The sequence below is a fragment of the Neophocaena asiaeorientalis genome, unplaced genomic scaffold (assembly GCF_003031525.2).
Source record: "Neophocaena asiaeorientalis asiaeorientalis breed wild unplaced genomic scaffold, Neophocaena_asiaeorientalis_V1.1 scaffold64, whole genome shotgun sequence".
NCBI classification, from domain to species: Eukaryota; Metazoa; Chordata; class Mammalia; order Artiodactyla; family Phocoenidae; genus Neophocaena; species Neophocaena asiaeorientalis.
The window spans coordinates 631,115-658,948 of NW_020185334.1; the positions used below are offsets into that span (position 1 = coordinate 631,115).

At 42.7% G+C, this 27,834-nt stretch overlaps 1 protein-coding gene across 3 annotated transcripts in view; it reads right to left on the minus strand.

Annotated features, from left to right (window-relative positions):
• The window catches only part of MACROD2 (mono-ADP ribosylhydrolase 2), a 1,936,537-nt gene that overhangs the window by 511,070 nt on the left and 1,397,633 nt on the right, over positions 1-27,834 (minus strand). For all 3 annotated transcript variants that reach the window (XM_024735453.1, XM_024735452.1, XM_024735451.1), the window contains exon 7: positions 1,549-1,622. In XM_024735453.1, the coding sequence (XP_024591221.1) occupies positions 1,549-1,622 (74 nt within the window). The remainder of the gene's footprint in view (positions 1-1,548; positions 1,623-27,834) is intronic.

Here is a 27,834-nt window from a genome sequence, read left to right on the forward strand (position 1 = left end):
CCATCACACGCCAAGATGGCACATGGGAACTTCCAAAAGTGGGAAATATCCTCGGGTTATTATTTTAGTGGAAATGATAAAGTTATACCAATATACCAGCTCACTTGTTAGTGTTTAACTTTGAAACACTACATTTTTGCCAAGCAGATGGTCCAGGAGCCTTTACTATGACTCGAGAGATATACTGAAGATTACCCGTTTTCAAAGGGACTGAACATCTCTCCCTGGCCTCAGGGGCATTCCAGGGAGAGGCAGGTCCGACTCTTGGTTCTGAGACTCCAAAGTCTTGAGCTTGTCACTTAACCTTTTGATTCTAGATGAGGATAATGACGGCAATACCTATCCTAGACGGTCTGTAAGATTGTTGTGAAAATAAAATAATACATGTCGAAGAAATGTTTTGTAAACTGGCTATTTTAGTTACTTTTTTCTGCATCTTAGAGGTTACTAAAGTTATTCTCTAAATTGAAGTTGTCATAGGTATACCTTTTAAAGTAAGAGGAAAAGAAACAGCAAGCACCAAAGTATGTTTAGCCGTGCGGTCTTTACTTCTACTTGAAATTAACAATGTTCGTGTCTCTTTTAAAAAATGCTGAAATTACAGTAATTAGCAAAAATGATGCTGCTGTTTCTTTAAACACACAAGAGCACCAAGAGCTATCTCTCATTAGGAAACTCCCATAGTCTCTTTCCATATCCAAACATTTCCAAATAATCCATCTCCTACCGAGGAGAAAGCTATATTCATGGGCCATCATAAATGGAACAAAATTCTTTACAGCACTCATGTGAGTATGAGGAGAAAACCAAAATCGGAAGAAAAACGCACAACATTGTGTGTTCTGTGAAACCTATTTGCTGTAATAACATGTTAATTGCTAAACCTCTGAAATTTAAGCCTCCACAGCACCTCTACTTATTGAATTGCCTTGTTTACTTAAGTCTCCTGTTCATCACTACATATATCCCAAAGCTCTTATTAAATAAGCAGAATCGGAGGCATGCTGAACACTTTGATGGAAGACTTTAGTTTCATAAAAATCCTGATCATGACGATTTAGCTATCAATTATCCAACAGCACACTCAGAAGTCACTTTATAGAAGTGATTAGTTATAAATAAAGAGATCTTAGATTACTGAAAAAATTACCAAACACCAGGAATCCCCTGTCAACAAAGATAACTTCACTCTTTAAGGAAAATAGCACCAGATGATCCCTGAATTCTTCTAATCTTAACGAAATCCACCCTGTTCTCTCCTTTACACACAAATCCATATTATCTAAAGACATAAAAATGAGATCATGGCTAAATGAATCTGATCATTTTGCCCACTTCGCCACTGAAACCAATCAACATAATCCCTTCAGTCAATTAATTACAGGAAAGTATTCAATCACCCATGGAACCCAAATGAAGCAGCATCAGCTAGCTTTGGCTCAATGACTAGGTCAACTTGATATTTATGGAATAAATGTATCTGCCTTTTCGAAACTGATAATCGAATTCCAGCATCTTGTATGCTCACTGATTGCGTTTTTCTCCTACCTGGTGCTGATTCTTGGCCAGCCATTCCTTAATGGTGCTGAGGGCAATGACTGCAGCAGGCTCGTTTGGAAAACCTAAGTGAAGAACAGAATAAAACAAATTTTTAAAAAAAGGCAAAGGCAATAGAGAAGTCAATCATGGTGTGATACTGGGTTTTTCTCATTTAAACAGTATTCATTTCAACCAATTAGTACTGAGCGAGGGAGACCTCAGTAATGTATACACTCTACACTGCGCGTCACAGTATATGAAGCCTGTGATCCTATATACAAGGCATTAAGGGGGCTGGTCCTATGCCCGTCTAGAGCTAAAAGGCAATAAAGGACTAACTGTCTCTTCAGTTGCACGATGTCTATTAAAATATATTTACAGTTGCTTAATACCTTCCACAACATTTTCATATAATTTTCTCATATGAGGTGTCAGATTAATGTTTATTACCCTCAGTTTACAAATCAAGTAAACGTGGGTCAGAGACTACATGTGGCTGAGCCAGGGTCACTCCATCAGTGAGCTGGCACAAGACACAGCGAACAACCAGTCACATAGCCATACCACTGAAAGCTATTGTGCGAATTCAAGGAAGGCGATGCCTGTTCCATTTAGAGCCATTGGAAATGATGTTTCACATGAAGACAATATGAAACGACCTGATTTTGTAGTACAGGTTTGGTTTTAGAAGGGCAGGAAGAATGATGCACTTATAATACATCAGTGAACATGAGCACACATAATCAGAGTCTCTAAAATGCATCCTTTAGCGTACATAAACCAAGCACATTCGAGAACTTGCAGAATCATCAGACATTCTGCCAACAGAGATAAAAATATGTGAAAGAATAACCTTGTAAGTTACTTATTTATGGGGCAGAAAGAAGAAGAGATGGGAGTGACTGTTCTGTTGAAACTACTCTCTTCAAGCTCACAACTGGCTTCCTAATCAAGAAGACCCATAAACTTTCAATCATTCTTCATCTTCTTTGGTATTAAATGTGTTGAACTAGTTTTTCGTATTTCAATACGTCTTCCCCCTTGAACTTTTTAAAAAAGATTTTTAAATTGTTTTAAAGTGTACAATTCAGTGGTTTTTAATATGTCCACAAATTTGTGCAATCACCACTAATTTCAGAATATTTTCACTGTTCGAAAAAGAAAATCTGTACCCATTAACAGTTATTTCCCAATCTCCCCTCCCCCCAGTCCCTGTCAACTACTAATCTACTTTGTCTCTATAGATTTGCAGATTCTCCTCCTAGATTTTTCAACACTGCCTTCTTCTGTGTCTCCTCATACCTATTTGACCTCCCCTGGCTCCTTTTTCTAGGAGCATCCATTAAATGTCTGCCATTCCCAACATCCTAAACTCAGATGTCTGAGCTGATGCTTTAAGCATCATCCACCAATATGTCCATGAGGACATCATCTTATCAGGGAGGCTCCCGTGACATTGTTCATGCAGACGAAGAGAGAGGTGTTGTTGAAATGGGGAGATTAGAGATTTAAAAGACCCAGTTCTACTGGAAGGCAAATACATATTCCAGTAGTTCACAGTAATGGTTTAAATCTCAGTGGACTTTGAGAAAATGTGAGAGAGAAGTAAGAGAGAGGAGTTGTTCGTCCCCACTTCCAAAAATAAATGTTGCCTTTCTAATTAGGTTTCTACATGCTTTGTTAGGGAGTATATTAGGAAAGGGGACAAAATAAAGCAGGGCCAAGCCCCACGTGATCACTGTCACACGAGAGAGAACCGCTGTCATGTGAAAAACGCACATAAGTTCTCAAATTTGCAAATTCATCTATGACATTTGGGATTATGGGTTTGTTTTGCATTGTTTCATCCCTTCCTTAAATTAAGGCTTCAAAATGTAACTCTTAAAGTTAGAAAAACCTGTTAATTAGCTAATTCATTAAACAAATTACTATTTAACTAGAAAAGAGTATGTATATATACATATACACGTATGTGTATATACGTACAGACAGATAGACGGACACACTTTTAATGAGTCCCTGTCTTTAAAGCCCAAAGTCTGGGGGGAGGAAATAAGAGGCAACCGCAACACAGCAGGACAAAGGCATTTAGGGATGTGGGGACATAGATGAAGAGCACTGAGGGAGGCTTTCTAGGAAAAGATAGAATGTCTGGGGGAGGGAACTATACGTGGGAAGCTGAGGAGACATTGTCTTCAGAAGCAAGCTATGAGCAGCAAGGAACTGATGGAAAAGGTGAGGGTGAGGGAAAGTAGATGGGGAGAAAGCAGGAGTCCTTGTGGGCTGCAAACAAAAAGAAGGCAGCCAGGATGGGCATGTGTGGTTAGGGGTTACCCAGAGGAGGCTTTTCAGTCCACCTTTTCCCTGAGTTTAACACCAATATTTGTAATCACCCAGATGCCTCCCCTTGACAGGCTCCAGAACCAGAAATGCAATGCGTATTCCTCCACAAAAGGAAATCCTTCCTGACTTTCTGGTTCTGGCTTTACCTCCTCCCCAGTCAGTGCAATATCTCGCTGCTTCCCCTGCTGGTAACCGGGTCCTACAGGCAGCATCCCTCTGAAGGATCTTACACCACCCTGTTCTTTCCTTCTTTTCCCATTGATCTTATCCGAGGTCGGATCAGCTCTCAGCCCGACAACAGCAGGTGACTTGTAACTGTGCCCCTCAGTCTTCTCCCGTTCTCCCATCTATCCAGCACACCACTTTCAGGTGATTCTTCCTGAAGTATAGTTACCACCACCTTACACAAAACAATGGCAGCCTTGGCCGACTGTCCAGCTCCTACAGAGTAAACTTTAGCACCTTAGCTTGGCATTATATACCCCGGGAGCCTTTCTAGATTTGTGTCTTAGCTTTCCCTAGTTATTCTCTTCCCATGACAATCTTCTCCAACTTTTTGATATGTTTAAGAAGTATTTAAATAGTAAAATTATAGGGCTGTATAAAACTAATAAAACCATAATCACTCAGTTGCAATGGCCATCCGCACTAACCTTTAGAAGGAATAATTCCCCACAGAGAAATTATAAAAGTTCTCCCAGAACCATGGCAACTGTGGTCTCTTCTCAATTATGTGTGATCTTTTGGTCACTTTCCCACATTCATCCAAACCTCCGGCACTGAGGCACTGAGTTATCGCTTTCATCTCCACCTCAAGGACTGCTATAACCTTGGGCGGTTTCAGCATGCAGGAAGATGACCCACCCAGCACCTGGCCTGCCAGTTCCCTGACCTGGTCGTTTTTGACAACAACTCCCACCTTCCCTCCTCCCCAGACCACACCCTGGACCTGGATGTAGTATTTCCATCCCAAAGCTACTCTCTGAAAACGTGTTCTCTTTAGTTTGTTCAGCTACTTTCCAAGGAACGTCCTTTACAAGCATTTGAAGTCTGCTCTGTCCTCAAGCCACTCCCCAAATTAATGCTAACATTTCTCCCCTGAGGGGTCTGACTCTTTTCTCTCATGCTGTCTTACTCTTTGCTTTCTCATTCCAGTCATACCGGCCTTTTCTGTCCTCTGAATGTGGCATGTTCCTTTTCACCTTCCTACCGTAAGGCCTTGCTCATGCGGTTTCCTCTTCCTGAAATGATATTTCTGTCCTCTTTTCCCCAGCTTATTTTAACGTTTGCCCTCTGCTCAGCCAACACTCCAACAAGGAAGGCTCCTCCGATACAGATGACTACCCGTCTTATGCTTTCGTAACACCACGTACCTTTTCCTCACAGCACACACCACAGTTGCAATTTGACACTGATTTATGTAAATGTTTGATTAATAATTCTTCATAGAGCGAAAACCCTAAGGAGACAGATGCCACACCTGTTTTTACTTATCATTGTATCCCTAAAACATTGCCGGCACATAGAAGATGATCAATAAATTTGTTGAATGAATGGACCGTGGACTCGTGAGCCTTTGTATGGACAGCAGGAAAGGCTAATTACTGGGAAGACAAGGGTGTTTAGCCCTAGAGTATGGGGAGGGCCAAGGGATTCTGAGACGTCCAAGCAGAATGACGTATCCACATTACCCTATTTCATCCCTGAGGGAAAACTACTGAGAAGAGGCATTTGAGAAAACACAACTCCTGGTGGGAAGATGTGATGTCATTAATTAAAAGGGGAGGTAAATATCAAGATAAATATCCCTGAAAACATACTTGCTTTTCAGCAGTATATGTATACAACATAAAGTGTGATGTTCAGGGTAAACAGCAACAGCACGATCCTTTGTCCACTTAACTGCAAGACCCCAAGGGTTACGAGCAAGGCCAGTGAATAGACAAGGGCAGATTTTTGCCCAGGGATGGGCTCCTGATGACAGCAAGGCCTGCCTCAGAAGGTCTCGACCGTATTCTGGTCACCAGGGGACTTTTGTTCACAAAAGCAGAATGGCCACCCAAAGGGAAGGTTGCAGACAAGCTTCAGATGAATCATTCAATTAGATGACATACAAAATCTCTTCCAAGTATGAGGCCGAACCAGCCATTAATAATTCAGGGCCAAGCGTGCAGAGTTTGTGTGTGTGTGTGCGTGAGTGCACACACGCGCCCAGGTGTGCACAGAATCTGCTTCTGTCACTCCGAATCTGCTTAGTTCCTCATTCATTAGGATAGATTATTAAAATTAACTTGTAAATGGTGAAGCCGACTTACACAATTTATACAAGATTTTTAAAAATTCACTTCTGTATTTAAATTGCTTGCTAAATTTTTACATACACACACATATGTATATATATAACCATTCCCAAATCAAGATATAAAACATTTCCAACACCCCAGAAAGCTACCTTGTCCCAGGTCCATATCTATCCCCTGAAGAAACTGCTATTCCACTATCATCATAGATTAGTTTTGTCCGTCTTTCCTCTTCATATACATGGACAATGTGCAGTCTATATTTTGTTCAATATTATTCCTGCCTGATTTACCCGTGTATCCATATATCCATGCTACATCCACACACAGAGCACAAGCTCATTCTTTTTCGTTGTAGCGTTGTATTCCATTGCATGAATGAATGTTCCACAATTTACCCATTCTAGTGTTGATGGACAACTGGGTTACTTCCAGTTTGGGGCTATTGTGAATAAAGCTGCCATGAACATTCTCATACATGCCACTTGGTGAACACAAGCACTTGTTTCTGTTGACAGTACACCCAGGAGTTGGGGCTACGGGTCCAGAGGTTATCCAGATGCTTAACTCTGGTAGATTCTGCCAGTTTTCCAAAGCAGCTGTAGCAACGTACACTCCCAACAGAAACGTAAGAGTTTAAAATAATGTATTTATCTTTCTAGTCAGTTAACGTGTCAGGATATATATTTTCTTGACCACATTTAAAGCCATTAAGGATAGCTTTAGGCTAATCAATACCTTTTATAGCTAGAAGCTCAGACACGTTTCATGACTCACCTGTTTTCTCTCTAAAAAGCAGTGAGTACTTAAACCATGAGGGGACAAATTCTGTCAACAGAACATCAAAACAAAAGAGGGAGAAGGGGGGACAAAACAAAAGAGGGGAAAAAGTGAAACAGCGAGTTTGCAATGCTTTTCATGCATGGTACATCAAATACCATTTTAGACATTTTTTCTTACTCCGTTATTACCCAATATTTCACTTTTCATCAAGTTGCAGAAAGATACAGCAATGAAGACTCACTGAAGGTTCTACCCGGCCACTGAATTATTTGTTGGAATTGGGGAAAACCAGGAATGTTTTCAACACAGTGAGAGTGAATCTGGTTTTGACCTTGCCCTAGACGGTTTTCCTCTCTAGCTTTCATTTTTTTTCCATTTTGCTCTTGTTGATAATTCCCCAATATCTTTAACTTTGTCTATAGGCTCCTATGTGGAAACAAACATTGTTCCCTTGTTACAAAACTCAAACATTTTCTATTGAAAATCTAGCATAGTCTATTGAAATAAATATAGATATAACTTACTCTGCTAGTAAAACAGCCCTTTTTGGAGGAAGAAGCAACGATCAACTTTTGTTTTAAACTTAGAATGAGGGTCTGCTTGCAGCTACAGATTGCTAAAGCATACAGAGGCATATGGTAATACCTTAAATCAATTATTTCTGAGAAGTTCTTAGCACACAAAAAAATTTTAAACTCAAACTGACAGGATACCAGGTACAATTAATCCATGCTTTAAAACATTAAGCCCGTCTAACATTTACAGACGACCCAGGGCCTCTGTTTCTTGAATTTTCCCCTAGCATCCCTTGCCAGCCCAGTTTCCAGGAGTCACCTCTACTTTAACTGTGGATGCCTCTCTAGCAGTTGTAAGAAGAAAGCAATCTGGGAGATCAAGGTCCAGGCAAAGCTCAGACATGTAAAAACTATTGTTTATGTACCGAATTATTTTATTTTTAGCTGCACAATTTCTTCTTTAGTGGCCTTCACCTCAAAGGGGGTTTAGTCCATACTCTCAACCCTACCCAGCAGGGCACTTAGCCCAAGGCTGGGATAAAATACTAACAATTGTATGGAATCATAAATCCCCATGTCCATTGTATATTATTTAGAAAGTGTTTGCCGTACTCACCAGCCCTCAGTGTGACTATAAGTACCAAATTGGTGCAGAATGGCTATAAATATCCAGAAATAAGAAGCAACAGTTAAAACTCTCTGGAACTCTGCACACTAAATTCATGTCCACTTTTAAGCCCTCCCTCCCCATCAAGTCTTTAATGAGGAAAGCGTGCTGATTTAATTTTTTCTATTTACACACAAACTCAAGTAAAATAAAAATATCATGCAATTTTTAATTTTTTGCGGTATGCGGGCTTCTCACTGTTGTGGCCTCTCCTGTCACAGAGTACAGGCTCCGGACGCACAGGCTCAGCGGCCATGGCTCACGGGCCCAGCCGCTCCACGGCATGTGGGATCTTCCCGGACCGGGGCACGAACCCGTGTCCCCTGCATCGGCAGGCAGACTCTCAACCACTGCGCCACCAGAGAAGCCCTCATGCAATTATTAAACGTGGGATTTTCAGCATTGATGAAAATCTCTGTCCTAAATGATGGGGATCACGTATCAGTGGGTTTATTAAAACGTTAACATCAGTTGAACTGGGATTGTCAACATTGACTGTCAATGCAAAATTACACTTTGATATTTCAGAGAGGATAGCCACAGTCTTTTTCGATCTTAGCACATGAGTTCTGGTGTGGGGACCAAATGGACATGAAACAATACACTTTATAAGCCCAGGTAAAAGGAGATGAAATGTGAGATGAGTTATGTTTTGCTCAGAACATTCCTCACCCACCTCCCCGAACACACACATCCCTGTCCTGCAAGCGAAAGAGAGGGAGAGGGATGCAGATGGAGAATGTGGTGGGCATGGGGAAGTATAGGGCAATGATTTTATTTATTTTTTTAAATCTCAAAACAGCTTCCCATCAACCCCCTCCCCCAGGCCTCCTTCCAACCCATAAAAGCAATTCTGATGGTATGATGGAATCAAATTACCTGAGAGAAATGAGGTGAAGGAGGCTCACCGTTAAGCAATTGCCGGAGCAGCCACTCAGACGATTCTGGCTAAAGGCTGAGTTTCACAAGAGATAAAACAGGTGAGGTAATGAGAGTGACACTGGCCTCTGTTACTGCAGTGAGCATGGCAGCAGAACGCTAAAGAGGGTGCCACTGGCTTCCCTCAGGAGAGCAAAAGGGCACACAGCAGGCAAGAGCGAGGCTTTCGCAGCCTGTCTTCAAGATGGTGGGGTCTTAGCTGTTGTTTGAAAGGTCAGGCTTTGTTATACGTGTATATAAACATAATTTGGCAGGCTTTGTTATATGCGTATATATACACAATATGGAATATTAATAAGCTGGATTGCCGTAGATGCTGACCGGGCCCTACATACGTCACTGTGGCACGCGTGCCATCCTTGCATCCTGGCTCAACTTACAACCTCTGGCACCTGCTGACTTTTTACTGTGGGTTCTCACTGCCCACCTGTGGAGTAGGTGCGAAGTGTCAGGGAATCAAGGCCACCGCGAGCATCCTTTAACCCAAGATTAGTGAGATGGTGGGTATGTGTCCCAGCTCACATGCCCCCAGGAAGGCTGAGGTGCAGGCTGCAAGTTGCCCAGTGGGTCGATGCTCCAGTGGTCCACAGCAACAATGCTCAGCAATGCACTCTGTTGGCTTCTTCCTTTCCTTGTCTCTCTTTCCCCACTCCCTTTCCTGAAAGGACCTCCCAAATTCACTACTTGCCCCCAAACCCTGACCTCTGAATCTGCTTTTGGGGAAACCCAAACTATGACAACCATCAACACCCATCCATGAACTTGAGAAAAAGAGGTGCCACGTCTTAACTGGATAGCACTCTTTCTCTAAACTTTTCTAATTGTCACCTCTGGCACATGCACGGTAGAGAATGTTTTACAAGTTACTTAAGGATGTGGGGGAAAGAGTTGGGGAGCTCGCTACTCATCAGCATGAAAGCACAATCATACTTGACTTTGTGGGGCTGTAGGGGTCACAGAGCTAGGCTCACATTGGCGTGAAAAGCTGCCACACTAGACAGAAATCTTGAAAAATAGTAAATTGTTGCTGCTGCTATTAACATTTATCAAACAATTATTATGTAGAAGTCACTCTAAAAAAAACGCATGTAAACACTACGTAATCTTCACAACAACCCAAAGAAGAGAAAAAGGAGAAGAATGAAGATGAGTTGGCTTCTAAATGACTTAGTGTATTGAGGGAGGGGATGATCAAGGATGATTAATTTGAATATTAAATACTTTGCAAGAGGTATGCAAAGTATAGTCTGTGTTGTACTGCCTTTAATGAACTTATTATCACTCACTAATGTGATAAATGTGATCTGGACCAGCATCCACTTGAAGAGGAAGCAATGATACTGCCTATGGCTATGGATGGGCATGGGGTGCGAGCCTAGGCTATTCTTAGGAGCCCTGCCAACTCTGGCTTCCATATAAAATAGCCCAAATCCTCAAAACTCCCTTCCAGATGTATGTAACCTTTCATTTTATAGAAGCAAAAAAATGATTATAAGGGCACTCAAGCAAGGGCAGGGCCAGCCCCAAAGCCTGGGTCTACTGACTTCCCGCCATCCATCCACACTCTAGCCCAGGGCCTGGCATTCTGTTCTTCCCCACATCTCCGCAGAATGGATGCACATTACCACAACCCCTCTCCTTCAAAGACTCCAGTCCCAATGCAACACTGTTTCAAATTCCAAAGAAAGGAAATCAAACTGCAGGCCCCTGTGGTCAGAAAGCTTGATGCCCAAGTACAGAGCTTCCTATGAGGACCACACCCAATAGACCAGGGGCCACTGACGTTCTGCCCTTTCTCACAGGGCAGCACTCAGTCTAGCATTTAATGTCTTCATTGCAGGGCATGAGTGGGGCCCAAGGAGGGCCACAGAAAAGCTGATGGTTCTCATGATGCAGTTATTCCTCAACATGTAGGTACCATCATTCCAGACACAATTAGAACCCGTACATTTGAAGCTCACCGGCTCACAACAGAACTTCTGTGACATTATGCCTTTCCCAACGGCGCCTTACCCCTTCCTTTATTTTATTCAACTTAGTACTAATTTTCCTAGCAGGACCTATAGGACTGGTCACAACAAAGGAAAATTCTATACTTATTTTAATCTCCTCACACCCACTCTTTCATTTCACTTGACATTGTGTGCCATAGCAAGTGATACTCCATAAATTCTACTATATTCAGCCCCAGACTTGAGCTACTGTTGCTTTCACCTCTTTAAAAAAATTCTGAAACATGAAGTTTTCCTTTCAAGCTGTCTTTGCTCTGCAAAGCAGGTCTGAACGAGCCGCATTTTTATGAGATACAAGCTTACCATCTATGCAAGCTTCATCAGCTTCTCAAACTTACGAGCACCAGGGTCTATTTCTAAGGGTGTTTTTAAAATCACCTTCTGCCTAAGGAATTATAATAATGACCTGAGAGATGGCTCATGAAACAAATTCTACTCTACGCAAGCTGTTCCTACTACCCCTGAATAAGTCTCTTGAAAAAGGAGACAAAAGATCTCACAGAATCACCTGGAAAAGAATTTTTGTAAAATTTTTTAAAAACATTTTTCCTACAGGGCTAATCGAGGGAGTTCATTGAGGACATCGCATTTGAGTAGAAAAGACTTATACTGGGATCAACTGAGAGATGAAAATGCAGTTTCTACTTTTTGAACTGGTGGCATCTATGGGGCATGGACCTGGTGGCCAGTGATGATCTCATGTCCATACGAGGAGCCCCTAGTGACTTCCTCCACACTTATGACCAAAGTCCAAACCCCTCATTTTGGCTTGCAGAGCACGTCCACTGCCGTTGTCACAATCTGAAATGATCTGTCCCACGTGCTTGGCCACCACGCATCTACCCCATTGGAATAGCAGTTCCATGAGGCAGAACCCTTATCTTATTCATTTTTCTACCTTCAGTGCTCAGAGCAAAATAGGTGCCCAATAAGACGGTGTGTTAACAATAGGAACACGGGACACATCCAGTGTCCTGTGAGGCTCCCTCGCATCCTACAGTGATTTTATGCCACCTGAGGCCTAGGAAAAAATCAGCCTTTGCACTGGAGGGCAGGAAGTGAATTAATTCTGTGCTGCTCTCTGGAGCCTGCTGGCCAAACCCCCTACACATGGGACCTTGGTACAACCTAAAGGCATGGCTGAGGAGAATGAAAACTAGGTCCCCTTGGCTTTAGGTCCGATAAACACCTCTTGGGCTTCTGTCACCCTCGAGCAGGCAGAGCACAGGACTTCTTTCAGGAACACATCAGCACACAGGGTCTCTAAGCTTTGCTGTCACTGACTCGCAGGCATGAAACTACTTATGTCCCCAGAAGCTGCTTTTATGCCCCCACCTGCACAGTCAGGTGCAAGATTCTCCTGAAGGAGCCACGCTGAAGACTGTCAGCACAGCTCCCAGCAGTGTTAACTCCGATCACCAAATATGGAAGAAGATGAGTTAGTCCCCAAAGCCCCTGATTACTGGCTTTTACTCCTCAATGACTGGTTGAATTCCCTGAAGGCCTGTGTAAACTGCCATCATTCCAGGAATTCCTCTGAAAAGCTTCTCAGTGACCAACTCCAGGATGAGGAATACTCAGTGTGGACAATCTCTCCTCTCATGTCTGAATGCAGAGACAGACGCTGGTTGCAGCCGTCGACAATCTGAGGTCTGTCTCAACTAGTGTCTCAGTGTTAGCATGTGGAGTTTTCCTATATAGGGATGGACCAGTTGGTGGAAACTCTTCTCTACGGTTTTATGGCATTTACAGTGGTAGCCACTCCTTTGCTGAGTGAGGCAGAGATGAGTGCAATCATAGGGCCTAAAACTGTAACTAAAAAGAAAACACTTGATGTGATTTTTGTGATCAAAAATACATTATTTGATATAATTAAAGTCCAGTAGAGGACCTCACACTGAAGGTCATTTTCAAAGACATTCCAAAAGATACCAAGTGAAAAGCTCTGAAAATTTCCGTGTTGAGACGGAGGGCAAAGCTTCGTCTGATGTGAGCAGTAATGACACCATTAGACCGCTGTGTCTCTTTGTGACAGTTGAGTTTCTGAGTGTGCTGGATCGGATCAGCATCCCCAGTTCTACACTATTCTTTGCTAGACCCTTTGCCATCTGGCTTTGCAGAGCCTGTCCCCATGGGTGGAGTGTATTTCTCTGCCCGAATGGTGTCTGGTTTGGCCTTGTGACTTGCTTTGGCCAATAGGATGTGAGCAGAAACGAGGCTTTAAAAGCTCTTGCTGGCATAAAAAGAATGCCCTCAGGTAGGCCCCACCCTTTCAAACTGGCACCTGGAATGAGACAGGTGGAAGAAACTGGGCCCCAGTAGAAGCCTGCAATCCAGCATGGCCAGACCAAGCCTGGCCTCCATCAGTTAAACCCCAGTCAGCCCTCAGAACCGTGAACCAGAAAATAAATGCTATTTGCTGTCAGCCATTGGGTTTGGGGGTTGTCTGTAATGCAGAAAAATCTGACGATACACTGAGCTAGAACTGTCAGTGAGGGAACATAAGCTGCTTCTGAAATCCCACTAAGGCTGCACAGCACCCAGGAGTCGTTTGTATTCTCATCTAGGCCTTTGCAATCTTCAGAAAGTGGTTTCACCGGCTGGCTGTTTGTCCAGGGTAAAAGCATTATTTACATCATAAAGTCTGCATACTAGTTCAAGGATTCAAAGAGGCATGGGAACTGGTTTGAGAGAAACCCTGGAACAAGGGAAAGAGAAGAGGTCTTGGAGTCAGACCTACCAGACTCTGCATCTCCCCCCTGTAAACTGCCAACTGTGTGAGCACAGTGCGTTTCTGTTCCTCAGGGTCCGCACCTGCAACGTAGGGATAAGGCTACTCTTATTGTGAAGATTAAGTTGTGTAAGTCACGTGCCTCTTGTTCATCACAGGTTTTCTTGTTTCAGCCCCTCTCCCTATATGTACTTTAAAGATGTGAGAAAGCTGAAAGATGTAAGAAAGCCTAAAGGTAGGAGAATGCCGGTCAGCACAGGAGGCCTGGAGACCCAGCTGGGAGCTCTAAGGTCTTCAATCTGCCACAGGGCAGCGGCCACAATCAAAGGTGCATTCAATTTACAAGATAAAGCGCAGTCTCACCATCTCCCCCAAGAACCTGGGAGTAGATTTACATTGCCTATTTTTTTCCAGGAATCCCTTCCTGACACTTGAAAACACAATTTTTGGTAAGAGAAACAGGTATTCACAAAACTGACCTCATTTACAGCTAAACCTCTGAAAGAATTGTACCATACTTGCTGTAGTCTAAAATATACTTATCAACCTCCAAAAGAATCTTACTAATTAGATTCCCCCAAATCATGCCACTCTGGATTTCTAGTAATAGGAACACGTTTCTTTAAAGAATCTACAAGGAATTTGGAGTGGCAGGAACAATGGGCTGATGCGTTGCATATATGATTTTTTTCTAAACAATTCTATCTAGAACATCCCCTTCCCTGGTTTTTAGATTTCTAAGTTTTACCCAAATATAAGATACTGCTCCTCAAAATGCCTAGAGGGATGTAATTGGATATGACGCATGTACCACTCCCCTCAGACAGACAGAACCTGGCTCTTCACTCGAAACCACAGTGAGGCATTTGGGGGATAGTCGGCGTTTGAGGGATGACAGAATAATGTAGAGACCAAATAAGCCACAGAATTGTAAAGGAGGACAACTGCATTTTCAAATGCAAATTTCCCACAATGCTTGTCATTGGGCATCTTAATAATGAATGACGATATTTCACAAACCATGAGCTCCAGACCAAGTCTGTGGTCAAGTAATGAAATCCTAGAAGGACATATTTCTCATCAAAAATCAATCTGTTCTCCTGCTGGAGCCGTGTGTAGTAAGCAAACACAGGACAGCATGAAGTTGTAAGGTGCCATGAAAACCTGCCGGGGCCAGAAAAGTAGTTTAGGATGTGCTTTTAGTGGTAATGATATCCACTTAAACATACATGTTAAAGATTTATTTTGATGCATCTCTTTAGGAAGTTGGAACTTTTGTGTAGACTCCAAAGTATTCCTGATAGAAATATAGATATAAATATCTACTTTATAAATAAATATAAATACTGGTCACACAGTATTTCACTTATGTAACACCTGACAACTTTTTCTTGAAAAGGAGAATGGCATTCTGGCACGTAAGGGCATTTGGAATTCATCACTCCCTTCTGACAAATAAAAGGCTGAACAGGGCTTCCCTGGTGGCACAGTGGTTGAGAGTCCGCCTGCCGATGCAGGGGACGCCGGTTCATGCCCCGGTCTGGGAGGATCCCACATGCCGCAGAGCAGCTGGGCCCGTGAGCCATGGCCGCTGAGCCTGTGCTCTGCAACGGGAGAGGCCACATCAGTGAGAGGCGTATGGCAAAAAAAAAAAAGGCTGAACAAACTGAAAAAAATTTAAAAATCTTCTTAGATCCATCAGAGAAGTGAGGTCACAGAGCAAACGACTATCCCTTTAACTTGGAGAGACAGGTGAATACAGAGAATCACCACTTACCAGAGCAGAAACTCCTAAGCAGAAACTTCCACAGGAGCCAGCACCACGGTAGGAAAATCTAAACTGTAACTGAGGAATTGTTCGAGCTTGGAGTAGACAATTCTGTGTCAACTTCAAGAAAAGATAACTGTTATCTGACTAGCTCGACGAGCTTACTCAGGAAGAGTCAGAGGAGCTGCAACTCACAAAACACAAGCTCTGACAAACCACAGGCAAACCCAGAAAACAAGCGAGGCGAGCTTGCTTTTATGGAGAAAAGGGGAATATGGGCAGGACTGTTCTAAATGAAAGTTCATTGGAAGAAAAGTAAGAGTTTAGGGTCGTGGTGCCTTCTCATTGGCTGAGCTACAGAGTTTTCCATTGGCTGGGCTTGTTGCTGGGCGAGAAGAACATCATCCTTCCTCTTGATGGGGGTAAAGTAGGCGCACCTGCCTGTTGGAGATGCAATGTAGTCTCTTCTATTCGGCATAATTGACAATGACTGGTGGGGTGTAAGAACTCGCCCTACAGGTCTTCCCAGCTCCAATTTTAATTGACGTTTCCTTTATTAATTTTCACGCCTGAAAGTTAAAAATTCCACAGGGTGGGGTGGGGGGCTAGTCTTAGGGTGGCCCCACACATTTTTGTAAATTTTACCTCGCCAGGTTCTCACAGTGAATGAAGAGAAAAATCCCCTCGTGCTACCTGCAGGGGAGGGGGAAAGGAGCTTCTCTGAAATATGCCACTCTGTTCTTAACAAGGCCTGCCTGCAGGAGAAACTACTTTACCGGAGCCTAACCTGCTGAGGTTTATTTAGAGCCTAACCTCCCTGGGGGAAGGGCAATATTCTACTTCAGCCAGCTCTAGGCATCCACATGGGGGAAGGGAAATACCCAACTCCAGCCACTCTAGTTATCTTATCCACCTGAGGGGGAAAAGGGGGAACCAAGAAGCACTTGTGATATTCACAGTTCAGAAGCCCAGGCTCAAAAAAGACAGAGACCTAATCACAGGACTATAGAATGCACCCTCTCCCCACCACCTCACCTCCACCTTATTAAAGGTCTATTTACTGCAGTCCCATTTGCCCAGTACATCTGTGAAAGACATCGTCAAGTGAATGAAAGACAAGCCAGGCAGGGAGAAAATATGTGCAAAAGAGATATCTGATAAAGGACTGTTATCCAAAAATAAACAAAGAACTCTTAAAACTCAGCAATAAGAAAATGAACAACTTGATTTAAAAATGGGCAAAAGATCTGATCAGATACCTCACCAAAGAAAATACACAGATGGCAAATAAGCTTATGAAAAGATGCTCTGCATCATATGTTATCAGAGAACTGCAAATTAAAACAATAAAGAGATACCACTACACAGCTATTACAATGGCCAAAATCTGGAACATTGACAACACCGAATGCTGGTGAGGATATGCAGCATCATTCGTTACTGATGGGAATGAAAAAGGGTACAGCTACTTTGGAAGACAGTTTCTTACAAAACTAAACATACTTTTACCATATGCTCCAGCAATTGTGCTCCTTAGAATTTATGTAAAGAAGTCCACACAAAAACCTGCACACTGATTGTTCATAATTGCTTTATACAGAATTGCCTAAACTGAAAGCAACCAAAATGTCCTTTAGCAGGTGAGGGAATAAGCGAACTGTGGTACATCCAGACAATGGAATATTAGTCACTGATTAAAAGAAATGAGCTATCAAGATGTGAAAAGACACAGAGGAAACTTAAATACGTGTTACTAAGTAAAAGAAGCCAGTCTGAAAAGACTATACACTGTATAATTCCAACTGGAAGAGACAAAACTATAGACACAATAAAAGGATCAGAGGTTGCCAGGGGTTAGTGGGGAGGAAGCGATGAACTGGTGGTGTAGCATAGAACATTTTTTAGGGCGATGGCAGTATTCTTTATGATACTATAATTATAGATATAGGTCATACTTTTGGCCAAACCTATAGAAAGTACAGCACCAAGAGGGAACCCTAATATAAACTATAGACTGGCAGTGTAGGTTCATTGATTATAAATAATGTACCACTCTGCTGTGGGATTGTGGTGGAGGCTGCATGTGGGGACAGGTGGTATACAGGAAATCTTGGTATTTTCCGCTCAGTTTTGTCATGAACCTAAAACTTCTCTAAAAAAAATAGTCTATTAAAAATAAAATAAAATTAAAAGAAATAAAATAATGCAAAGTAAAACAGCGTAAAATAAACAGCTGTCAGCTATGACAGATGAGCATTTCCAGCTGCTATTTTTTAGCATATTTTCTAAATGACAGTTTACCCACCAGTGACTTCAGTGTTCTTTTGGAATCCTAAATTCAGAAGCTCATTTTAGGAAATGATATTAAAGCAATTCCTGTGTGACAGCAAGCACATAGAATTCCAAGTCTCTCAAGCACAGAGGCCTGGTAATTACTAAGGAATGTTTTATCAGACGCAAAACTCTTCTTTGTGTGATAATGTCAGTAAGTGGCTTTAATAACACGTTGACGTTACAAAGCACTTTTCATGGTCATCAGGAATTCCCTTCGGTACTGCCCAGTGCATTTCATGTCAAAATTATACTCCGGCACATCTCTGACATATGATAAATACTGCATTTCCATAAAAAATGTAGAATGGACTTGATACATACAATATGGACGAATCTCACAGACAGTACTTTCAATGAAAGAAGCCAGACACAAAGTGTACATACGGGCAAGATTCCATTTATATGAAGTTCAAGAACAGGCAAGACTAAGCTGTTAGAAATCAGAACAGTGGTTGTTTAAGGGGGGCTTGGCTTGACTGAAAGGGGTCATGATAGAACTTTCCAGGGTGATAGAAATGTTCTATCTTGACTGGGGAGTTGGTTACACAGGGATATGCATTTATTCAAATCTTCCTTCCTGATTCAGAAGAAGCCATGAAGAAATTCCTTCTAAATGGTTCGAGTGCCCAAAATGGGGCACAGGTGCCCAGATGGACTGCTCACGTAAAGCAAGTGGACGAGTGAAGTTCGAGAAGGAGGCTCCTAGTTTTCTCATCTGTCTGCAGCACAGATGAGGGTGATAATCACTTTCACGATCAATATATTTTGTAAAAAAAAAAAAAAAAAAGAGAGAGAGAGAGAGAAGGAAGAAAACGAAGATGAAGAGAGTAAAAATTCCCCCTTGGTAGATGGGAACGTGGGGAGCACAGAAGGTGAGAAAGATCAGTGGGGGAGGAGCCAGGCTGGCGATGGAGGAGGGGGCGGAGTCTGTCCAAGGTGGTGGGCAGGTAGACGGAGCAGGCAAGTGACCCCTGCCCTGGGGGAGCAGAGTGAAGCAGCCCAACATGTTTGTAATTTTCTCCTCTGCAGGGTTAGAAACAACAAATTAAGAACCAGGACAACTGCAATCTTGACATATTCCTTAAGCTTCACAATGCCCCTCTGTGCCAAATTGTGATTATATCCTAAGGATTAGTAGCAAACCATAAAATTTAAAGAACCTGTGGATTGCTCTTTAGGGATAAGAAGGAAATAGGGAACCACGGGGACCACAGCTTTCTCCTCAGCTAGACTCAGTGAGAGAGAAAGCCTAGGGTGAAAGGGGCAGGGGCAGTTTCAAGGAAAAAGAAAAGAGGATGGTGGAATAATCCATACGGGCTGAATTAAAGACGAAAATGAGAGCATGGGAGGTCATATGTGGGTGTGACAATCCATCCTTTGCTTGCCTCTCCCCGCTCCCTACCACCAAAAAATAATGATAATGATTCATAAATCACCCCCCCCACACACACAAAGCCCTTCTATTCCTATTGGGATGCCTTATTTTTTTTAGGCTAAATCACTGTGGAGAAAATTATTTTAAAATAATCAAAGGAGGCATCCCATAAAGTGACTGCTAGAGAAAAAAAGAAAGAAGAAATTCAGATGTCACAATGGTTTGGGGGCCACTATTATACGACTGGTTTAATTTACTTCTCCTCAAGGGCAGAAGCCAGCCCTGTCTCAGAATTTATTTCTGTCTGGTCACCTTCACTCTGCATCCCAGTCAATTCCTTCAGCAACTGTGTAACTTGTTTATACTCAGATTAAACTGCATTCATTTGTATGCTGCCTAGGAAATAGGAGGTTTCTAAAGGTGTTTATTTTCTATAACCTGGGCTATCCAACAAGAACCTGAGTGTAGGCTATCTCTGGCTTGCTTTCTGGAGTCACAGTATTTATACAACGTGATGCTTTTAGTTAACACCGAGCCCAAGCAGCACTATTCATAGGCTTCGTAGCTCAGATTCTCTCTCTCTAGTATGTGGGTGTATATATATATAAATATAACATATATTTTATATAAATATTTTATATATATACATATATATATATACATATATATATATATATATATACACATACCATCCAGGCCATATACACGAGAATATAAACACATTGTGCTAAGACTTCATCTTAGTTTTTATTACCCAGACAAAAAGGACCTTGGCCAGCCTCTGCCTCGTGTTTAACACATGAGTCATTCAGCCACTTCCAGAGCAGTAGATACTACAACCAAAGTATTCAGATGCCAATCTGGTCAGCTCCTGTAGACACAGACCCTCTCTCTGCAGGTGCAGAATGACATGCACCCTTGAGCCCAAACCATAATGTTATGTAAGACGGCACCTTCTATTTTGGTTTCTCTCACAAATGAAGTACGGAGTAGCACGCTCGCCAAATGAGAACGACAACACTGTAATGTGTCAACGTGAGCGTTTTATAATTAAATATTAAATACATAGTTTCCTTACTTTCAAAGAACGCTATGGTTAGGGAAAGGAGGCTGCCCAGTGAACCACAGTCATGGAGGGGCACAGCCATGGCCAAAGTGGGGTGGGGGGGAGGATAGGAGGGTAGGGAGTTAGGGGAGTGAGGGTGGGGACGGCTGAGAAATAGCCCAAGCACTTCCTCCCACCTTCCCATCCTGCAGTTACCCCAACTCTCCCCTCCCCTATCAGCCAAACCCAGAGTCTAGGCAGCAGGGACACTGGGGTGGCCTTGCACAGAGCAGGACAGAGAAGGGAGGGCAAGGGGAGGAGGGGGGAAACAGAATCACCAAGAAACAAGGGGATTGCGCTGTTATAAAACACAACCTTCACCAAAGTTAACTCATCAGGTTATCACTTCTAAAGTGGCAGTTACTACAGACAGAGCCCCAAAGACAGGGCAGCACACAGAAATGGCACAGCAGCCGGAATTGGTCAAATGTGACTTTGGCTATGAGCCACGGGTCCAGGAACTCAAGCAGACAGGTGGGAACTGGTGAATCCGGCTCATGCCAACACGTGCCCAGTCTTAGGGGAGGAGGCTTGTTGCTCAGTTAGGTGGCAAGCTGCTTTCTCAGAGAGTGAGTCCAAAGTGTCGGGACCGCAACCTTACTTGTTCCACAAGCTTATAACTCACAAGCTGATATTCACAGTCCATGAATCTGCAGTGGACAGATTCCCTTGAGGCCTGTGGCAATCAGGACCTTTACATAATTAGCAAAACTATGGATCCATCGGGACTTAATCACGTTCTCTCCCACACGAAACTCGTTCAGATCCCGATAGTCTTTGAAAAGATCAATTTATTTTAATATGATATATTACATTTACTGTTTATTATTTTCAAATATTTTAAGTACAGAGTGGCCTTTCAAACATATCTGTGTTTATGTGCATATGTGTTTATATATTTTATATTTACATATGTATAGCTCTTCCAATACCCCAGGGTGATTTTAACAGTCAGTGAGTGTCAATGAACTTAGTCAAATACCATTCAAGGGCATCAAACTTTCGTCTGGCATGTTCAAATCAGGAGTAGCAGCTGGTGCGGAAAATGAAGACCATTTCCCAGGTTTCTCTTAAAGAAGAGGCACTCAGCCTTCATTTTAAATATGTTCTGAAGGCTAATGTACCTGGCAGGGCAGAAAGTAAAGAGAGAACACATCTGCAAACAGCAGTACAGCACTTGCTAAAGTTCATTGCTTAAAAAAAAAAAAAAAAAAAAAAAGCCAGGGGCAAGCAGTATTTGGTGTTTAACAAGTGCCCCCCCAAACCAGGTCCAGTTAGGTACCTAGCAAAGCCACACCACGTTCATCACATTGTCCTCTCCAAGCCTTTGTCAAGAGAAAACTGTCTCTCAGGTGTCAAGAAGGATTTGTGAGAGTTAATCTGATTTTTCATGAAGGAAGTCTTTAGTACTTTACCAATATGCTCCATTTTCTGCCAGACACGTGAAACGGCTGACATCAGCACCACCTGCTATGCTCTCCTCTTCCTTGTATTGATTTATCTGCTAACCTTGACGAGGCAGTCTTAGATTGTATATGGATCACGCACCAGGAGACGGCCACTTTGCCTAGCGACAATCGCATTTGTGATTGACAGCCACCAAGCACCCAAACGGCCTGGGATCTACAAAACCTCTTGAATCTCTTTCCAAGAAATAGCCATTTTTCCTTCCCTGCAGTCTTAATTTGGGAATTAGAGAAAACATCGCTGTAAAATAGCCAACTTCCTTATTTACTGTGACATTCACAAGTTGTCATACTCTGTCACCCAGTTTGTCAGGAAGTTTCTCCTAGATGTCAAGCACTGGGCTGGGGCCTCTGGTGAATGGGAGAGAATTTCTAGCTTCAAAGTACTTGATAAAGAGAAACAAGACTCACACACCTACAAGCACACCCACACGCATGGACTTATGCATGCTAGCAGGTAATGCTGGTGCTTCATCCACATTTTCTTGGCCTTCCCTACTTATCACCTGCATCTTTGGTGGACAGTCGTGGACGAGCCCGTGACTTCCCATTTCATGCACCCGTGTCTCTCTGGCTGAGGCTTTCTCTGGCCCCTGGAGAAGGCAGGAGTTCCTTAGCTTGGACAAGTCAGACGTAATGGAAAGTTAATGCCCCTGTGGACAGTTCTTACCTGATGAGTGATGGGAGTCAGTGGACAAATCCCCTGGTTTCCTTGACCCTCAGTGGCACAATTATGAAACGTGGTCCATATGGTTTCCCAGAAATCTCTGTATTGGTTTCCTACTGCTGCTGTAACAAATTACCGTGAGCTTAGCGACTTAAAACAATACAAATTTATTATCTTACGGTTCTTGAGGTCAGAAGTCCAACATAAATTTCACTTTGCTAAAATCGGGGGTTGGCAGGATTTTCTGGAGGCTCCAGGACGATTCCATTTCCTCACTTTCTCCAGCTTCCAGAGGCCGCCTGCACATTCCCCACATCACTGTGACATTGTCCTTCCCTTCCTCTGCTTCTGTTGTCACTTTACCTTCTCTATGACCCTTCTGTCTTCTTCTTGTAAGGACCATTGTAATTATATTGGTCTCCCCTGAATAATCCAGAATACTTTGCCATTGGAATGTGTTTAACTTAATCAGTATCTGTGGAGTCCACTTTGTCATGTAAGGTAATATATTGAAAGTTCCTGGGTACTGGGGTGCAGACCTCTCTGTAGGGCCGTAATTGAGCCACCCACAGTCTCCAATAAAAATGCCTACACCAGTAAGCCATTCATTAATGTACCCGTTTCTGGCTTTTCCCCTCTCCTGTCTCTCTTTTCTATTCACCAACTGGTGTTTGTGGGACTGCTTCACAAATTTCTTTCATCCAAATCCTTATCTCAAATTAGAAGACTCACTCATGCCCATCAAGTTATTTTAAATGTAACGTGAGGTATCTGAAGGCAGAATCTGTTAAATAAACAAAAGGAACTAAGGTACTACAAAAATTCAGGTAGGGTTCAATCAGTCCAATTTGAATTCCAGAAAGTGCCATAGAGAAGGAAGGACTTAAATTAAACTTCAAAGAATGAGAACATTTTTCATAGCCTAATGAGTAATTTGCAAGTTCCCTTCCCTTCTTTTCTTTTTTAATAAATTTATTTATTTATGGCTGTGTTGGGTCTTCATTGCTGCAGCTGCGGCGAGCTGGGGCTACTCTTCGTCGCGGTGCACGGACTTATTGCGGTGGCTTCTCTTTGTTGCAGAGCACAGGCTCTAGGTGCACAGGCTTCAGTAGCTGTGGCACGCACGCTCCGTAGTTGTGGCTTGCAGGCTCTAGAGTGCAGGCTCCGTAGTTGTGGCTCGCCAGCTCTAGAGCACAGAGCCAGTAGTTGTGGTGCATGGGCTTAGTTGCTCCTCAGCATGTGGGATCTTCCCAGACCAGGGCTCGAACCCATGTCCCCTGCATGGGCAGGCGGATTCTCAACCACTGTGCCACCAGGGAAGTCCCCTTCCTTTCTTCTTGAAATACCTGTATCAGAGCCAACGAAGGAGGGACATACCACCATCCTGAAACGAAGCACTTATCGAAACTCTCTCAAGTTCCCAAGTGGTGGCATACGACCCAGATTTTTCTAATACCTGAAGACATACAATTTTATCTGCAGGACTCCAAGAGTGCAGAAATACTGTGCAGGCAGATCTTGCTAATTTTCCTTCTCTGCTACTGAAATGGGATGCAGCAATCCAACTGAATTATGTATTGGGGACCAAACACAGCCAAACACAACCCTCCTAGCTGAGGGTGATTACCAAAATAAGGACGTGACCACTATACTATGTTCAAGAAGTTTGCAGACTCACTGGCGAAGCGAAATAAGAACACAGTTTCAAAACTGGAAAACAATACTGCCCTTTATTTTTTTAAAGAAAGGCTACACCACCCACATTTTGACATCACAGAGGATGCGACTATGGGGAAAAACAACACGGTTATCGATGACTCGGCACAGCGCAAGAGATTCGGAAAATTCAGACTTTGTGAAGAAGGTTGAGGAATATTTTCACTCACTTATTTTCATTTTCTTTTTGTGTGTGCAAAAGACTGATATAAGTCTGTGTCTAAAGTCAATATGAAGTACTCTTGATAAGTATAAAATACAAATTTTAAGGGGTAATAAGACATCACGTCATAGTTGAATGTTTCTAAAACTGCAGGGACATCTTATAATTGATAGAATTTTGGTTCCCACAAAACATAGCATTGCGAAGTGCTAAGTCAGTCCAAAATCTAGATATACCATCCCTTTAGTGTAATTCTATAGAAGATGTATTTGGTCACAAATATTTTGCTTGAGTCTCAAGACTGAGCAACATAAACTTAATAGAAGAATACAGGTAACACTCTCGTCTTCTCCTCGTCTTTTGTTCTCCTGTGCTTCTTTTTTTTTTGCAACCTGTTTCCCTTATAGAAGGCAGTAAAGAGCATTTTCTTCTCTCTTATATGATTTTAGAGGGTGTGCAGAGCCTGAGAAGCTACAAGTGAAAGTCAGGCTGGTTAGGAGCTGTGCAACTGAAGGTTTTCTTCCACAAGGATCCGCAGTGGGTTCACCAGCAGCCCTCCAGCACTCACCCGGAGCTAATCTCCAAGGGTGACATGGATGAGGACCCCTTCCCGGACTCTTTACAAGTCACAACACCTGCCGGTACTTGCAGGGCAGGGGCTTCCCCTTGGCGTGCGGGTGACAGGCAGCCAGGGTCCCTTCCACCGCGTGATGAATGGCTGCTGGGTGCAGCTGATGCGGGGTGGAGAGGTTTGCTGAGGGAACATATTTATAGCAGTAAATGCTGAGAAATGCAGGGTTTGTTTTTTCCCCCCTCCATAGGCGGCATTAAATTTTCTCTCATCAGAATGCAGATTTCCCAAGCACTCTCACGCCATTCTCTTGGAAAAGAATTGATCCCCACGCTTCACTCCCCTGCAAAAGACACCTTACCGTAGCATTAATGCCAGCAGAAGTTTCACCTGCATGACTTTCAAAAGTTCTTGGAGATCCACCTCCCAGTAAAAGCGAGAAAAGGATGGCCGGGGACCTGGGGGTGAGGGCGGTGTGTTACTGGTGAGAATGAGGGCAAGGTTACCGCTGTCTCCGGGTACAACGGTGGTTGCCATGCAAGACTGTGCTGAGTCAAGATGTAGATCAGGATGAAATCCAGCTCGGGTCAGCTGCCAACGCCTGTGCTCAGGTTCAAGGGTGACAACCTCCCCACCATCCACCACTCCTGAGAAGAGACTACTTTTTCTTACCCCAAAGCACCTCAACTGCCAAGCCTCACAGCTATGGGATTGCCTCTGTTCAGAAAGGGCTGTCTTTTCTGATTTGTACCAAGTCAATGTGTGGGATGGTAGTTGTCCTAGAACTCAGAGAGGAGTTTTTCTCTGTTTGTTTGTTTAAATCTGTACCCCCATGAGAAGCAGTCAGTTACTGAGACTGATGGGAATATGTTAGGCAAGCTGAGGCAGGGAAAAGAAAAAAAGCTGGGAACCTGTGAAGTGAATTTTGGGAGAACACTTCCATTGTAGAGAAGCCTGAGGGATGTTTTCCATTCTAGTTCTTCTTGCCCATGGTACCCCAACTCAGAGATCAAGAGTGGGCAGGGAGGGTAGTCAGAACAACATCAAGCCTGACTCATTGAGATTTTTACCCTAAAGAATAATGAAAACAAATCAACGTAAAATAAACCAGTAAACAACAAACCTAGAATGAATAAACACACACGATTTGGAAAGCTAAAAGTATAAAATCAACAATGAACTTGTTAGTTTTAAAAAATTTATGATGAAATGTTAATATTAATAGCTAATACATATCGAGCTCTACTATATGCGATTCACCGCGTTACGAGCTCTTAATTGCCTCATTTCATTTAAGTTCTCCCACTTTCAGATGAAATAGGTTTAATTCTTATACCCATTTTAGACAGGAGTAAACTGAGGTTCACAAGGGCATACATTTGCCTGAATTCACAGAGCCAATAGATGCTTGAGCCAGGATAGAGATCTAGGCACTCTGAACTCCAAAGCCACACTCTGTAACGTGCAGACACATTTCTATTGTAGAAACCAAAAGAAAAGATCACAAGATAATTTTGCTTCTGTTAACTGGTAGAAAACTGACCATTTTAACCTCTGGGGAATATGCTACTTAAAAAAACAAACAAAAAAAAGCAAATCTGATCAATAACCCCAAGTGAGCATCACTTATGAAAGGAAAGCAAACTGGAAGTGGAGAAAGGAGGTAACTCAGTGGACCTTTAAAAGCTGGATGTGTTCATGTCAGTAGAGTTTGAAAGCTGAGGAAGTTGACAAATTCACTGTAGCACAACCACTAGCTATTATTTTTGAAAATGTACACACAGGCAGAATTCCCTCAAGCTTGGAAAACAGTAAATGTAATGCCCAACTCAGAAAATAGGACCAAGGATGTCTGTGGTCACTACAAGCAGTTGAAATGCAATTTTAGAATGCTGGTTTCTACTGTCTTCAGGGGATGTCTTCAAGCAAAAGTCACTCCCTGATAGACGACAAATGAGTCAGACTTTCACCCAGTCTAATTTCAGCCTTCTCTGGCTCCTGGTGGACAGATTATAAAACCAATGGAGGAAATTGGTGGTGGACTTTTGCCTCCTGTAAGTCCAACCCTTTCACTGTGCAAACGTTTTCTGAATGCCCATCTATGCCATGGCTTGTACCCTCTAGCATCTCATATTCTACCTGGAGAGAACTTTTCATTCTACAAATAGCTACTGAATAGCAACTCCAAGCCAAACAAAATCAGGGGCTGTGTCATACACTGTTTGCAATCCTCCCAATACACTTGAAGTCCAGGTCTTGTCATTCTCGTTATTTTGATGAATAAGATGAAGTTCAGAGACATTGAGTAACAAGTTTAAGACCACACAGCTGGTGAGAATAGAGCTGGGTCAATCTAGGCAGACTGGACATGAAAGGCTACATTCTTGCTACTCTTTTCTACTGTGGGTAAGATAATAAGACATATGAGAAGATGTTTTAGGAATTTAGGAACAAAAATCTTTACCAGTTTGGGAATGAAAGGCAGAGAAAGTGGGATCAAGGAAACTTTCTGGAAGAAGTATATTTACAATAAACCTCAGAGAATAATGGGATTTAAATAAGAAATGGGGAGGAAGATTCTGCAGAGATGATGTGAACAAAGGCACAGGGGACCAAAACTGGACATCACTGTAGAAAGTCTATAGTTATGGGAAAGAAGATTGGGGCATAAGGTAAGAAGCAAATTAATAAAAGAAGATATTGGAATAATTGGGAATACAATAAACTTGGGTGATGGCAGGAGGGGAAAAGAGGGAAATATCCAATAGCTATGGGAAAAGATGACTCGAAAATAGTTGGTAACTAATTACATGTGGGAACAGGGGAAAAGAAATGGTGAT